The sequence below is a fragment of the Lissotriton vulgaris genome, chromosome 3_2 (genome assembly GCF_964263255.1).
Source record: "Lissotriton vulgaris chromosome 3_2, aLisVul1.2, whole genome shotgun sequence".
NCBI lineage: Eukaryota > Metazoa > Chordata > Amphibia > Caudata > Salamandridae > Lissotriton > Lissotriton vulgaris.
In genome coordinates this window covers 90,252,596-90,268,080 of record NC_141690.1, presented here as the reverse complement: position 1 = coordinate 90,268,080, position 15,485 = coordinate 90,252,596, and the positions used below count along the sequence as shown (strand labels likewise).

At 44.6% G+C, this 15,485-nt stretch overlaps 1 protein-coding gene across 1 annotated transcript in view; it reads right to left on the bottom strand.

Moving 5' to 3' along the window:
- Nucleotides 1-15,485, bottom strand: part of KCNIP4 (potassium voltage-gated channel interacting protein 4) — a 1,100,610-nt gene that overhangs the window by 128,308 nt on the left and 956,817 nt on the right. The window contains exon 5 of the mRNA XM_086964441.1: nt 3,594-3,701. Coding sequence (XP_086820567.1) covers nt 3,594-3,701 — 108 coding nt within the window. The remainder of the gene's footprint in view (nt 1-3,593; nt 3,702-15,485) is intronic.

Below are 15,485 nucleotides of genomic sequence, written 5' to 3'. Positions count from 1 at the left end.
ACAGGACTTGAGGTCGCAGCTAAAATTGAATACGTTTTTGATGTTCACCGGCGGACATGTAATCTAGTAATCACGGAGACTGAGATTCCATTGAAAGCATAGGCCAGCGGTAAGCGGCTTACGATGGTAATGTAACATATAACTCATGCGTATTTACCAGCAGATAGATATGTGATTCTTTTCTTGGCATTGAAGATATTTTCTCCAGTGACGCAGTCCAACTACTCGGACTTTTAGCGTTTGACTTTGGGCAGAACAACTCTTCTCCCTTATTGGCAGGAGAACGGGTAAGAGAACAGCTTTTTCAACCCGAGGGGGTTAAGGCAGGATGCCAGCATTTTCACAGTATATAGCCACTAGTATGGAGAACACATTATTAACATCTCGCATCGGAGATCATAAGCATTCTGCACACAGCACACATAATCTTTCACCCTCCGGGTGTTTCCTCATATTTTCGACTGTCTTTCTCTTTTATTTTCATTTTCATGCACGTTTATTTTATGGATTTCATGAGTGCAAATTCTACATCACTAGTTTGTAACAGGTGAAGGTTTTTGGGTATCACAATGTACAAAGTTGAGAGCTGATAGAAACTAACTTTTGTGTTGCAGGTTTCCTGCGGACGATATAATTGGAGGATTTTGCTGATTTTTTAATCTGGCTTATTGTTTGTTCATCTATTGTTTTTTTTCCCCTGACGAAGGGTTCATATGTTGGAACCCGAAATGCATTGGGATTTTCTTTCATTCTAATCAGTATTTACCTCATTGTACTGTTGTTGAATGGTATTTTGCAATTCAATGAAACATACTTGACATTGTTATATTGCAATTGTTTATTATTTCTCATGTTCATCAGTACGTTTTTATAAACATGCACAAATCATGTTGCCTTGTTGAAATTTTCACATATATAATGAACAAAACTTTGAATGAATATTGAATTCAATTTGGTTTATTGTCCAAAACTTGTAGATAATTTGGGAGACAACAGATAGTTGTCCTTCAAGCTGTGCACCGTGTTCAGACTCTGGTAATCCAGACCCTTCTTTACATTGTATACATCCCGAGTGATAGGGGTCTTCTCACTCCACATATTGGGAGCACGCATATATAATCAACCACGGAGTACTGATACCCATTGAGGTTTACATTAAAAATTAAGGTGTGCAGTAACACTCACTTCCTTTGTATCGATTTCCTAAAGTGACATTTCCAGAATTCAACTTTAAAATCCAACTTCACCATAAGTTGTGTTTTTAAATTGTGATTCCATACACAGCACATCTGGGTGTTCTATCTCTTTCCAATTTGAAATTACACTTATAAAATGTAATAAGGCAATCCCAATAGTATCTTATGGGAAAGATAAGCCTTGCAGTACTGAAAAACTAATTTAAGAGTATTTCACTATCAGGACATGTAATACTCAAAAGTACATGTCTTACCCTTTAAATACACTGCACCCGGCCCATGGGTTGTCCAGAGCCTCTCTTAGAAAAGACCTATATGTAATAAAAAGGAAGGTTTGGTCCTTGGAAGTAGGTTAACTTCCCAGCTCCGCATGGAAGTTTAAAAGTGCACACACAGGCTCTGCAGTGGCACCCCTGAGACATGTTTAAAGGGCTACTGAAGTGATTGGCACTATCAGTACTTCAGGTCCACTAGTAGCATTTAATTTAAGGCTCTGTGAACATGTAGTGCACTTTCTTAGGGATTTATAAGTAAATTAAACATGCCAATTGTAGATAAGCCATTGTTACCATGTTTAAAGTAGAGAGTACATGCACTTTAGCACTGGTTTGCAGTGGTAAAGTGTCCAGAGTCCTAAGGCCAATAAAAACAAATTCAGCAAAACGGGAAAGAGGAAGGCAAAATGTTTGGGGGTGACCCTGCAGAAAGGGCCATTTCCAATGCCTGATCTAATGAGGAAAAGAGAATTTCTAAGTGGCTTAAAGTACACATACACAAACATAACTTTGAGGGTTTAATATTGCTTTATTTGCCTACATTAACTAAACGGTTTCATTCTCTGTTTTACTGCTAATTTAAAGAGGTTTTTGGACTTTGTTTGTTGTTCTTTCAATATGCTATGCTCTTATTGTGATAATAGGTTTGAAGAACTAATGTAAAGAATGGTGCAGATGATATTAGCACAGATTTTGTATTGGAATTGTCATGTGCCCAGATGTGTAATGTCTACTAATTTGAAATCCTCTGGGCAAACATCGAAGTTCTGTATACATTTGCATCAAGAATGAGTAATACATCTGCTGTATGTGTGTGTGTAATATACATTTTGATTTGTGCTGTGTTGGATTACATTTTCGTAGAAGAAGTAATTCCTGGGGTGGAGCATGGGCATTCCCGTCCATCCACCCCTAGAATTTGACACAATCTCAGATTTACTGAGTAAACCTGGGATTGCAACACAATCGTACATTGTGCGAACATGGAGTAGCAAGGACAAATATGCTTTTTTCTCCTTGTTACTTCCTCTTTCTATTTGTGATCCATTCTTCAAACATAGAAAAAGAAAATAGCCACTCAGGATTGTTTTTGAGCCGGAAGGAACTCCTTCCTGCACAAAAACAATCCTGGCCATAACACAGGCATCCTTGCAGCCTTGTACAAGGGCGCCTGCATTGGCGCTATGCTGCCTCAGGTGCGCCACTGCAGGTAGAGAGCTGAACAACATTATATCTTAGTAGATATGGCGCTGTTTAGCTTTCTCGTGTTCATGCAGCCCAGCATCTTTGCTTGCTGCACTGCATTGGGTGAATTTATTGTAAATAATCATCTAAATTGGCACATAGGCTAAACTAAAACAGTGTAAGGGGAACTTTAGACCTCCTGACTTTCTGAAGGAAGAGGTGACTGTCTGGTCAACCTTAACCCCTTCGCTGCGACGGCAATTCCGCAGCGCTAGGGGGGGAGGGGGGCGAGCGGCGCTCGCATGCTCGTGACAGAGCCGCTCCGTCACGAGCCGCGGTTGCGCTGTGCTCATGACGGAGCCGTTCCGTCATGGCCCCGCCCGCTCAATAGAACGCGCTGCGCAGGCGCGGCGGCAGGGCCATGACGCAACCGCTCCGTCATGAGCACAGCGCAACCGCGGCTCATGACGGAGCGGCTCCGTCATGAGCATGGAACCGGTTAAGACATCCCGCGATGTAGTGGAGATAGCTATGACTGGAATCCTGCCCAGTGAACAATGTAAGCTGCTTGTCACACATGAACACGAGTCCACCTCCATACATTTGTTTGTTTGAGCCAAGACCCTATCAAGGCTTTGCTCCTTTTCTGCTACATAGACATGTGCGAAGCCTATGTTTTGATAAAGCTTCTGAAGCTATATCAAGCCTAGAGGTAGCTTAGCAATACTTAATTTGAAACTGCACAAGCAAACGCAGTCTTGAGAGGCAGCCTTCTCTGTAAGATGTCTAGACATGGTCTTAAAATAGTATCAGTCATACTACCCTCCCGATCCTTGGCCCAGACAGATCAGACATTTAAGCCCTGTAAGGAATTAGGCAAAATAACTGAGACATTTACAAATATATTTTTGCTTTCTGTTTTCTAGATAAACTTTACCTCTTTAGTAATGTAGCCATCTTTATTTATATCATATAAATTAAAGGCCCAGTTGAGCTTTTCCTGTGTTGTCCCTCGAAGTAACACCGAAAGACCCAGTACAAAATCCTAAAAAAGAAACAAAAATCAATTAATTCTTTTCATTGATTTTTTTATGATGATTATTGTGACATGACAGATTCATAATTAATATGGCCGTTCATTGTCAATAAGTATGTACTAGTGCGTTTGTTCATCTTGTGGACAAAATGAATAGTTATCGACACTCCAGCCCAAAAATAAATCTACAATTTCTGAGGAGCTCATTGCATTTATGTCTAATGATTGCATTTAAACAAGGTTGGACAGGGTAATGAAACTAAGAAGGTACAAGACAAATCCTGAAGTCTCTGGCAAACTTTTGATTCAAAATGTCAAGACCGTTTGTTCTTGAAAAAGCTTCACTGATTAGTAATTTTTTACATTTTCTCTCTTCTTCATTGCATTTCTCACTCTATGGTGTAATATCCGTATCGTGCAAGACAAGCAACCGCACTTCCTCTTTGACCCCCCTTGACCCGGATGAGTTATATCTAGTGGCTCATCTGGAGGCCGACATGTTCTTACTGCAGAAAGTATGGCTCCCCAGTTGAGAGCGATAGTTTTCATCTTTATTTATATTTGCTTTCATCAGCTTTCTTGTTACCTTTTAAATATAGGTGCATATTTACAAGAAATGACGATCTCCTGCTTTCACGCATCGGAGTGTAATTTATTTTACCGCTGCCATACGCCAAATTCTAACACCATATTAGCGCCGTATTTACAATAGCGCACAAGGTGGGGTTAGGAAATGCTAACATAGAAAAAAAAATAACGCTAACACGAGCATCGAGCCGTAACAAAAATACATGCTAACGTGAAAAAAGTGATGGTCGGCCAATGGGCGACAAGAAAAATCATGCTGGGGGGCACAGGGTCATGCATCTGCGGCAAGCGTGAAAAAGAACACACCAAAAGGCTTCTACTGAGGGCGGGAAAAAACCTGAATGTAGAATGGAATAGCCAGGAACCAGTACAGCACAGGACAACAAGAACCCCAACCCCATAAACAGCCAGAAAGAACAGCCAGAGTCCAAGGGGAAGAATAGGAAAAGCAGGTTTATTCAGGAGGAGAATTAAATCCTGATTGGGGAGGTGACGGAGCATCAACACCAGCTCTTTGTCATCTCCAAAGTGTCATTGGGTCCCAAAAAGGCTAAATGGCAGCCCATAGTGAACAAGGTGCACTGCATCACCGAAGTCAAGAGGACAGTGATGGACTGCAAGAAGTGCTGACACGATGCCAAGTGCAAAAGTAAGCAGAAACTGGCAACCAATCACCAGGCAGCATTGCAGACTGAATGTGGTAGTACAGTGCGCCAGGAGAATTTCGATCCCTTGGAGGATCAGGTCTCCAACATCATCTGTGAGTAGTTGGTGGTCAGAGTAGCAGGAAAAGACAGTGCTGACTAAGACCAACTACATCAGCAACAGGGTAAGTACCAGTGACAGACATTGGGGGGAAATACTTAATGTTGACCACTCCAGATACCTAGGTCTCGGCACTCTCCCACACTGTGTGCAGGTCACTTGGATTATCCATGTTTAGAAATAACATCAATTGAAGACTCCTGTGAGTTTTGGTCAAATATTTGCAAAGGGCAGCGTTGCAAGTGTCACAACTGGGCTATACTTACACACATAGTAAGAACAGTCATTTGCATTGTTGACAAGGTACAGTGCTTTCCTGTAGTAACTGCATGCACAGATGCACATATAGCAAATGTGCAACAATGCACCATAGTTCAATAGGTATCTGTGTATTCACAGCTGTTTGAGCACCAGCAGAAAAGTAAGCACAGCGATGCATTCTACTGTCCGACACACAGCGCAACCCTGCACTTCACAAGGTTTGGGCCAGCAAAAGTCTTTCTTTTGCTGTGTGGAACTAAAATGCCAAGTAAGGGACGATTCGCCCTACGTGGGAGTGAAGCATACGGAAGAATTATTATTCCACTCCTGACTAGTTCTGTTATTTTAAATATAAACAGCTGCTGGGTTGGTGTTCTTTAAGGTTATGAGGTTTACACATCACAACCTCGCATTCATAATTTAAATTCAATTTTCGTCATTGTCCAAAACATTCGTGTCCATCTCCAAGACCGTTGAAATCATTCAGGGTTGGATTATCTTCAAAAATAGATTCCTTTGGATGCTCAGTAAAAAGGCTTGTCCTGATGATGACCTCATGGTTATACAAAGGCCGAAACGCCGTCGACGCCTATGTGGCCATAACTAATGAAGGACGCATCATCACACTTGATGTTGTTTCAGTTTTTCCTGAACTTCTTTTGTTATGTAATCCTTTCAGTTTGCCACTTGTCTGGTTTTGTATTGTATAGCACACATTTCTTTTTAGGTACCAGTGTATTGTTCTGAGCGTTTGTCTTAATCATTTTACTATTTATAAATTGAGTAAAAGTGACATATTTTTGTTATTTTTCTTATATGGGTTTCTCTTTTTCTTTTTCTTTCTCCTTCTATATACGTTTTTCAATATAGTTCTCTCTCTTTCTTTTTGAACAATTTAATTTGTTGGTATTGTTGATTGTTTGTAAAATTTGAATGTTTGCGTGAAGAGTATCTTGAACCATTGTTAGGACCCAATATTCTTTTGCTGTGCAGCACAACAACAAATGTCTATGAATCACACCTGGGCCAATGCACATTAATCAAGGCGGATAATTCATAGCATACAAATGGTACCGGATCAACTATACACCTGAGGAATGGGGATGTGTGGGCTATGGCCAGTACTTTTATACATGGGGGTATGGACATTGTCACTCCCAAACTCACTTAAGACTAACTACATGGCACACAGCTGGCAAACCATGCATGCTCAGACTACACATCTGTCATTGTTAGGACCAAATATTATTTTGCTGTGCAGCACAACAACACCTGTCTATGAATCACACCTGGGCCAATGCGCATCGATCAAGGTTGATAATTGATAGCATACAAATGGTATCTCACCGGATCAACTACACACCTGAGGAATGGGGGATCTGTGGGCAATGGCCAGTACTTATACATGGGGTATGAACATTGTCTCTTCTAAACTCACTTAGGACGAACTACATGGCACACAGCTGGCATGCCATGCATGCTCAGACTACACATGTGTCAGCTGCCATGGCTGGACCCACCTGAACACCTATCCTAAACACAGAAAGGACTGGGTGTGGGGATGAATGCAACCTATGTACACCCGTGGAACATGGGCCATAGTTAAAGTTAAAAGGGCAGGACGTAAATTCATACATATTGGTTGTGCCAAACTGTATCATCCCTGTGCACACCCCTGCGCTGCCGCAAACAATTTAGCTGTGCACCAATGCAGGCACACTTACACCATGGATTAAGGTTGTCTGTGTTGGTGCTTGCTTGTCCTCAACATTGCCAGTGCAGGGTAACACACAAAGGGAGAACACACTTCTTCTGAGTATGTCGATGTCCTGTGTATGTGCAATGATGCTGGGTTGCATAGCTAAAGTGCCTGATGTGCCATGTTGTGTCAAAATATTGAGAAAAGGCTCCTCGGAAGGTGCATCTCACTATCCCCAAAAACACTCCAATCTGGGGTTCTGCATGACACGTTACCCTGTAACAGCTTGCCGTGACAGCTTGTTGGAGGTAGCCACACATGATGTAAGTGGTTTAGGTACTGGATAATCCATGTATGATCATGGTCCCATCGCTGTGTGGCTGTAAGTCGCCTGCCAGGACCTTCTTTAAAACAGCCAGAAGGGTCAATGGACACAATCAAGTGTGTGGAACAAATCAATGAGATTTCTGACACCCTGCAGATGACAAATTCAGCAGATGGTCAAATGTCATGAATGTCAGTGATTCCATTTTGACTAGTAGAAGAGGCCCCATCCATTCAGAGTTGGCACACAGTGGCACTGATCATATCGCAGATCTCCTGACATGTAATATTAATATACAAAAGCAAAAACAAAAGTGCTATCTGCCCTCCACATCCTAGTGTAACAGGTGTCCCATGTATCACAGGAGAACGGAAAGTGTCATGTCATGCACGTTGTTTGTCAACAGCTTAAAAACATGTCAACATGTAGCAGGCAGCAACAATAGCATTTACCCTTTCCATTGCAGTGAATGGAAATTTACCACATTGGGTACACGTAGCAAGTGTAAGAGGTTATGAGGCAGCGATGAGTGTATCACTCCACATACCAGCTAATGTGGACCTCAAGACCTGGCTATTCAACGGATGTCCTTGAACTCCCCCCATCCCAGCGCCTTGAGACCCTCTCGGGTGAATAGCTGCACTTAACAAACCTATGATTGATTGATTTAATGTGCAGAACTCATAGGGCATAACATCCCTCCAAGACTGTTGAATTTGAAACACATTGATCTCCTTTTTGACTACAAAATGAGCACTCTGTCGTCATGCATCAAGAAAAGCCACATCCCCAGTCAACAATGTCTGCATGTCAGTTTGTGTGAATTAATAGTATAACAGATCCTTGTCCACTGATCATAAAACCACTCACACATGATATCTGAAACTGCAAGCTAAGACTAATGTAAGTATACAGCTTCAGCTGAGCACAATAGATCACTAAGACACAGTAAACTATTACATATACCTTTATGTATCAAAGTAGTATATGTATTTTAAATGTAAATTAGACCTATGCCTATCTAACCTATGCTAAAAACCTTTACTACACTACCTTATCCTATCTACAATTATCACTACCTTAACTTATCTTATCTTAACCTACACACTTAACAAGGCATTTTAAACATCACCCCCCCCCCCCCCCCCAACACCATTACGTCACATCCTACAAAGGACAAATCTAACTATACCTAAACATAAACTACCTAAACATTTAAACTAAACAAATATATATTTTTTTGGTCTTTTTAAAATTGTAACTTTAGTTTGGTATTGTTGTATTTTTTACATGAAACACACATCAACCACCACCCCCTGAACAACCCAAAGTAATCCTGTATAGCAACCATAAAACCCACCCTTTTGAATCCCTTATGCATACTATCTTAACACTATATTAAACCTACTTTAACCTAAGTATCCTACCCACTAGATCAATAACAAGGGTGCTTCCAAACTGGCTGAAATGGATGGCCTCCCGCAGTCCCTGACTGACATTGATGGTGTCATGAGGCAGAGGCATCAACAACTACCCTGCCAAAGTGGCACCAGAGATGTCGCAAAAGAGCTGGGTGCGATCCGAAACATCTTGGAGACCATGGAGGAGAAGCAAGACACTCACATGGCTGCCATGGCTGCCTACCACCGTGACATTGCTGCTGTGTTGCAAAAGCAGCAGATCCTCCTCGCAGCAGTGATGCCTCATGTTTTGGCACAGATAAATGCAACTGCATGCGTGACATCCACATCTTCCACCCCTGATGTGTCTGTGCCTCCGTCGTCAGCCACAACTACAAAACCTACCTCACAGGACACACAACACATATCAGAGGAGGACGATGTGGATGGTGCATCTTTCCCAAGAAAAAGTCTGCGGTAGCATTCATCTGTGTCATATGTTCAGTTTCTACTTAGCCCTGTGCTCATCAACATGCCATGGAACATCTGATAACAGCCATGATATATACAGGGAACTGGTGCTCCCTGACACCAAGAGTATAACTCTCATGGGTTTCAAGACTTAATTGCAGCCAAACCTTAGGTGGCGTTGCAGAGAACTAAGTGTTACCCGTGCTCACCTCACATCTAAACAAATATTATCAGAGAAATGCCCACCCCTGTGCTGTGGCAGAGCTCCTCAGAGATCACCAGATAATTCTGCTGAACAGCCCACCACCACACGAAGATTGAGCCCCTCCCTATCACTTGCCAGGGGACACTGCTATGTAAAAGAGTCTGGTAATCTGGCTCGTAGTGCCTTTCCTTGGGGATTATTTCCCTTGCAACACTAAGCAATTGTTGGACAAGACAGAACCAATTGTAGTATTTATTGTTTCTACCCAGGCTCTGAGGGACACTGGGTTGCCCCATTATTCTTTATGTTTCTTTGGGGATGGGCCGGCTCTAATCTCCTTTCTCTCTGGTGCCTCCCCCAGCCTCATTGGGAGTGTTGTCTCTTCTCCTCGGCTCTCGTCACATTCGAACACCTACTCCAGCCTCGTCAGGGGTCGCGTCTCTTCTCCTCATCTCACACAGCCCATCCAGATTTCCTTGGAGTCCTTGGAGTTTTTCACCAATGTTGCTGCTCCATACAGCTTCTCTTGGTGGCATCTCCTTCACTCCTGTTGGGATGTCAGTCTGCCATCTTCATTGCTTGCCCTCCTTCTTGGGTGCTGTTTCCGCCTTCACTTGCATGCACACACCTCCCTGCACTGCATGTCCCCTATATGCATGCCTTGTCTCATCTGGGGGTGTGTCCAGCCCCACCACTAGAACACTATTCAGCATTTCACTCAGGCTGGAAGTGCCAGCCTTTAAGGGATTATCCGTGTCTCCCAGGCCACTTGGCCACAGAAGGGTGTCAAGAGACCTAATTAAGTTCAGTTAGGACAACAGATAACATACAACATATATCATGTAAAGGACACAGTTGCTCTTTTTCCAATGGAGTTCCCGTCTTGGGTCACTGTATTATGAAGCCAGATGGCAATGTGGGAGGAGTGCGAACCACGTCTCTTCAGAAGCACATTGTTCAAGGGTATCATGTCACAATTCGCACCTACTTCATCTGCTCTCACCTCCCCACCTGTGCCTTTAAAGCGGGGAAACTTTTAGGGCTTTCTATATATGGATCTGGAAATGTTCCACCTTCCCTTGCTCAGGTTCCAAAGGATCGGTAGAAGAGAACAACTTTTTAAAAGTGGCATTTTCAAAATTGCAATCTATGATCTAACTTTACTATTAAAGAGGATTTTAAATTATAATTCATTTGAGTCCAAACATGATATTTCTAATTGTTCAAATCAAAAGTTAGCATTTAGCAAATGTAATAAGGTAACCCAATGTTATCCTATAGCAGAGATAGGCCTCACAGTAGTGAAAAATGAATTTAGGGTTTTTTCTATACTAGGTCATGTAAAACTTAAAAGTACATGTCCAACCTGTAAAATACAATGCACTCTGCCATATGTGCCTACCCTGTATAAGTAATAAAAAAATGAGGTTTAGGCCTGGCAAAAGTTTTATTTTGCCAGGACCAATTGACAATTTAAATCTGCACAAAGGCTGTTAGTGGGTGGCACAGTGAGAGCTGTTGCCCAATAGTAGCATTTAATTTGCAGTCTCTTGGTACCTGTGGTAGAATGTACAAGGGATAAACAAATTGTACTATGTTTTAGGAGGAGAGAATTAGCACTTTAGCCCTGGTTAGCAGTGGTAAAGTGCAGAGAGTCCTAAAAGCGAACACGAATGGGTTCAGTAAACAGGAGAAATGAAGGCAAAATGTTTGGGGGTGACCATGCAGAGAGGGCCAAGCCCAACAATGAGCTACAACAAGATGTGTCAAGAACCCACCTACATTAGAAACAGACCACACCCTTGTCCTTTGAGAGTGCCTTTAAAACCATTCTGTAACACCCTGTCTAGAACTCATTCCCACTGCACCCCCAAACTCTGAATGTAACTCTTCTCTCTAGTCAAATGGAAAACCATGAACTCTTGTACTTGGATATTTCTCGCTTCTCCCTAGAGGTGCCCCTCTTGAACATTCTTCCCTTGCCATTTTGTATCTTTTTATTTAATGTTCCCTGCCACTGTGTCACACCTTTCAACTCTTGTCCATTGTTACCATGCCTGCATCTTAATGTGACTACAAGTGATTTAATCCAACAGTCCCCCTGATGGCTCTGAGAGTGTTGGAAGTCAGGAAACATACTACGCCCCACTTTTAAAGGTATCATGAGCAGCTCCCCAAGGTCACCTCTAAGACTTCCAGGAGCTCAGAGACATCTCATAGAGGCCTGGAAACTCTTCAGTAGAGGTCTGAAGCAAAGTAAGCCCAGGTCCATTCAGTACTAGTCAAATAGACACTCTGGAAAAAAGGCCTCTTGCAGCTAGTTGTGCCCTGTAGCCACACAAGGGTCATCCAACTGACACCTGAAGTCCACTTTATTCTCCAGTCTGAACTGCCAAGCCATGCCTTCCCTGGACCGGAAACAAGCTTCCTAGGAACGGTTTCTGGCATTCCAGACGTCTTCAGCCAGGCTTGCTTGAATCCAGTGGCAAAGTGAGCAAGCAACTCACGTCTGAGCATACCCTGCCAACTTATGGCGAACAAAGCGGTACAAAAGGGGGTGGTGATGGACGGAGCATCTGAACCAATCAAACACTCACACCCAGTCAACAGATCTGGGTTTAATCCATCACCGTACTTTAGCCCACTCTGCCACCTCAGTTCAGACAAGGTCATATGCAAATCAGTCTGACCCTAAGCCTCATGGGAACAGTCCAGCCCGAACTGCCAAGCCATGCCTTCCCTGGACCGGAAACAAGCTTCGTAGGACCGTTTTCTGGCATTCCAGCTGTCTTTAGCCAGGCTTGCTTGAATCCAGTGGCAAAGTGAGCAAGGTACTCACGTCTGAGCATACCCTGCCAACTTATGGTGAACAAAGCGGTGCAAAAGGGGGTGGTGATGGACGGAGCATCTGAACCAATCAAACACTCACACCCAGTCAACAGATCTGAGTTTAATCCATCACCGTGCTTTAGCCCACTCTGCAAACCCCAGTTCAGACATGGCCATATGCAAATCAGTCTGAACCTGTGCCTCATGGGAACAGTCCAGCCCGAACTGCCAAGCCATGCCTTCCCTGGACTGGAAACAAGCTTCCTAGGACGGTTTCTGGCATTCCAGCCGTCTTCAGCCAGGCTTGCTTGAATCCAGTGACAAAGTGAGCAAGGGACTCCCGTCTGAGCATACTCTGCCAACTTATGGCGAACAAAGCGGTACAAAAGGGGGTGGTGATGGACAGAGCATCTGAACCAATCAAACATTCACACCCAGTCAACAGATCTGGGTTTAATCCATCACCGTTCTTTAGCCCACTCTGCCACTCCAGTTCAGACATGGCCATATGCAAATCAGTCTGACCCTGTGCCTCATGGGAACAGTCCAGCCCAAACTACCAAGCCATGCCTTCCCTGGACCGGAAACAAGCTTCCTAGGATCAGTTTCTGGCATTCCAGCCGTCTTCAGCCAGGCTTGCTTGAATCCAGTGGAAAAGTGAGCAAGGGACTAACGTCTGAGTATACCCTGCCAACTTATGGTGAACAAAGCGGTACAAAAGGGGGTGGTGATGGACGGAGCATCTGAACCAATCAAACACTCACACCCAGTCAACAGATCGGGGTTTAAACCATAACCCTTTTTTAGCCCACTCTGCTACCCCAGTTCAGACATGGCTATATGCAAATCAGTCTGTTCCTGTGCCTGATGGGAACAGTCCAGCCTGAACTGCCAAGCCATGCCTTCCCTGGACCGGAAACAAGCTTCCTAGGACCGGCTTCTGGCATTCCAGCCGTCTTCAGCCAGGCTTGCTTGAATCCAGTGACAAAGCGAGCAAGGGACTCACGTCTGAGCATACCCTGCCAACTTATGTCGAACAAAGCGGTACAAAAGGGGGTGGTGATGGACGGAGCATCTGAACCAATCAAACACTTACACCCAGTCAACAGATCTGAGTTTAATCCATCACTGTTCTTTAGCCCACTCTGCCACTCCAGTTCAGACATGGCTATATGCAAATTAGTCTGACCCTGTGCCTCATGGGAACAGTCCAGCCCGAACTGCCAAGCCATGCCTTCCCTGGACCAGAAACCAGCTTCCTGGGACCGGTTTCTGGCATCCCTGCAGTCTTCAGCCAGGCTTGCTTTAATCCAGTGGCAAAGTGAGCAAGGGACTCACGTCTGAGCATACCCTGCCAGCTTATGGCGAACAAAGCGGTAGAACAGGGGGTGGTGATCGATGGAGCATCTGAACCAATCAAACACTCACACCCAGTCAACAGATCTGGGTTTAATCCATCACCGTTCTTTAGCTCACTCTGCCACCCCAGTTCAGACATGGCTATATGAAAATCAGTCTGACCCTGTGCCTCATGGGACAGTCTAGCCCGAACTGCCAAGCCGTGCCTTCCCTGGACCGGAAACAAGCGTCCTAGGACCAGTTTCTGGCATTCCAGCCGTCTTCAGCCAGGCTTGCTTGAATCCAGTGGAAAAGTGAGCAATGGACTAACGTCTGAGCATACCCTGCCAACTTATGGTAAACAAAGCGGTACAAAAGGGGGTGGTGATGGACGGAGCATCTGAACCAATCAAACACTCACATCCAGTCAACAGATCTCGGTTTAATCCATCACCGTTTTTTAGCCCACACTGCCACCGCAGTTCAGACATGGCCATATGCACATCAGTCTGTCCCTGTGCCTCATGGGAACAGTTAAGCCTGAACTGCCAAGCCATGCCTTCCCTGGACTGGAAACAAGATTCCTAGGACCGGTTTCTGAAATTCCAGCCGTCTTCAGCCAGGCTTGCTTGAATCCAGTGGCAAAGTGAGCAAGGGACTCACGGCTGAGCATACCGTGCCAACTTATGGCGAACAATGCAGTACAAAAGGGGGTGGTGATAGACCGAGCATCTGAACCAATCAAACACTCACAACAAGTCAACAGATCTGGGTTTAATCCATCACCGTTCTTTAGCCTACTCTGCCACCCCAGTTCAGACATGGCCATATGCAAATCAGTCTGTCCCTGTGCCTCATGGGAACAGTCCAGCCTGAAATGCCAAGCCATGCCTTCCCTGGACCGGAAACAAGCTTCCTAGGACCAGTTTCTGAAACACCAGCCGTCTTCAGCCAGGCTTGCTTGAATCCAGAGGCAAAGTGAGCAAGGGACTTACGTCTGAGCATACCCTGCCAACTTATTGCGAACAAAGCGGTACAAAAGGGGGTGGTGATGGACGGAGCATCTGAACCAATCAAACACTCACACCCAGTCACAGATCTGTGTTTAATCCATCACCGTTTTTTAGCCCACTCTGCAACCCCAGTTCAGATATGGCCATATGCAAATCAGTCTGTCCCTGTGCCTCATGGGAACAGTCAAGCCAGAAAAGCCAAGCCATGCCTTCCCTGGACCGGAAACAAGCTTCTTAGGACCGGATTCTGAAATTCCAGCCGTCTTCAGCCAGGCTTGCTTGAATCCAGTGGCAAAGTGAGCAAGGGACTCACGTCTGAGCATACCCTGCCAACTTATGGCGATCAAAGCGGTACAAAAGGGGGTGGTGATGGGCGGAGCATCTGAACTAATCAAACACTCACACCCAGTCAACAGATCTGGGTTTAATCCATCAACGTTCCTTAGCCCACTCTGCCACCCCAGTTCAGACGTGGCCATATGCAAATCAGTGTGTCCCTGTGCCTCATGGGAACAGTCCAGCCTGAACTGCCAAGCCATGCCTTCCCTGGACGGGAAACAAGCTTCCTAGGACCGGCTTCTGAAATTCCAGCCGTCTTCAGCCAGGCTTGCTTGAATCCCGTGGCAAAGTGAGCAAGGGACTCACGTCTGAGCATACCCTGCCAACTTATGGCGAACAAAGCGGTACAAAAGGGGGTGGTGATGGACGGAGCATCTGAACCAATTAAGCACTCACACCCAGTCAACAGATATGGGTTTAATCCATCACAGTTTTTTAGCCCACTCTGCCACACCAGTTCAGACATGGCCATATGCAAATCAGTCCGACCCTGTGCCTCATGGGAACAGTCCAGTCCGAACTGCCAAGCCATGCCTTCCCTGGACCGGAAACAAGCTTCC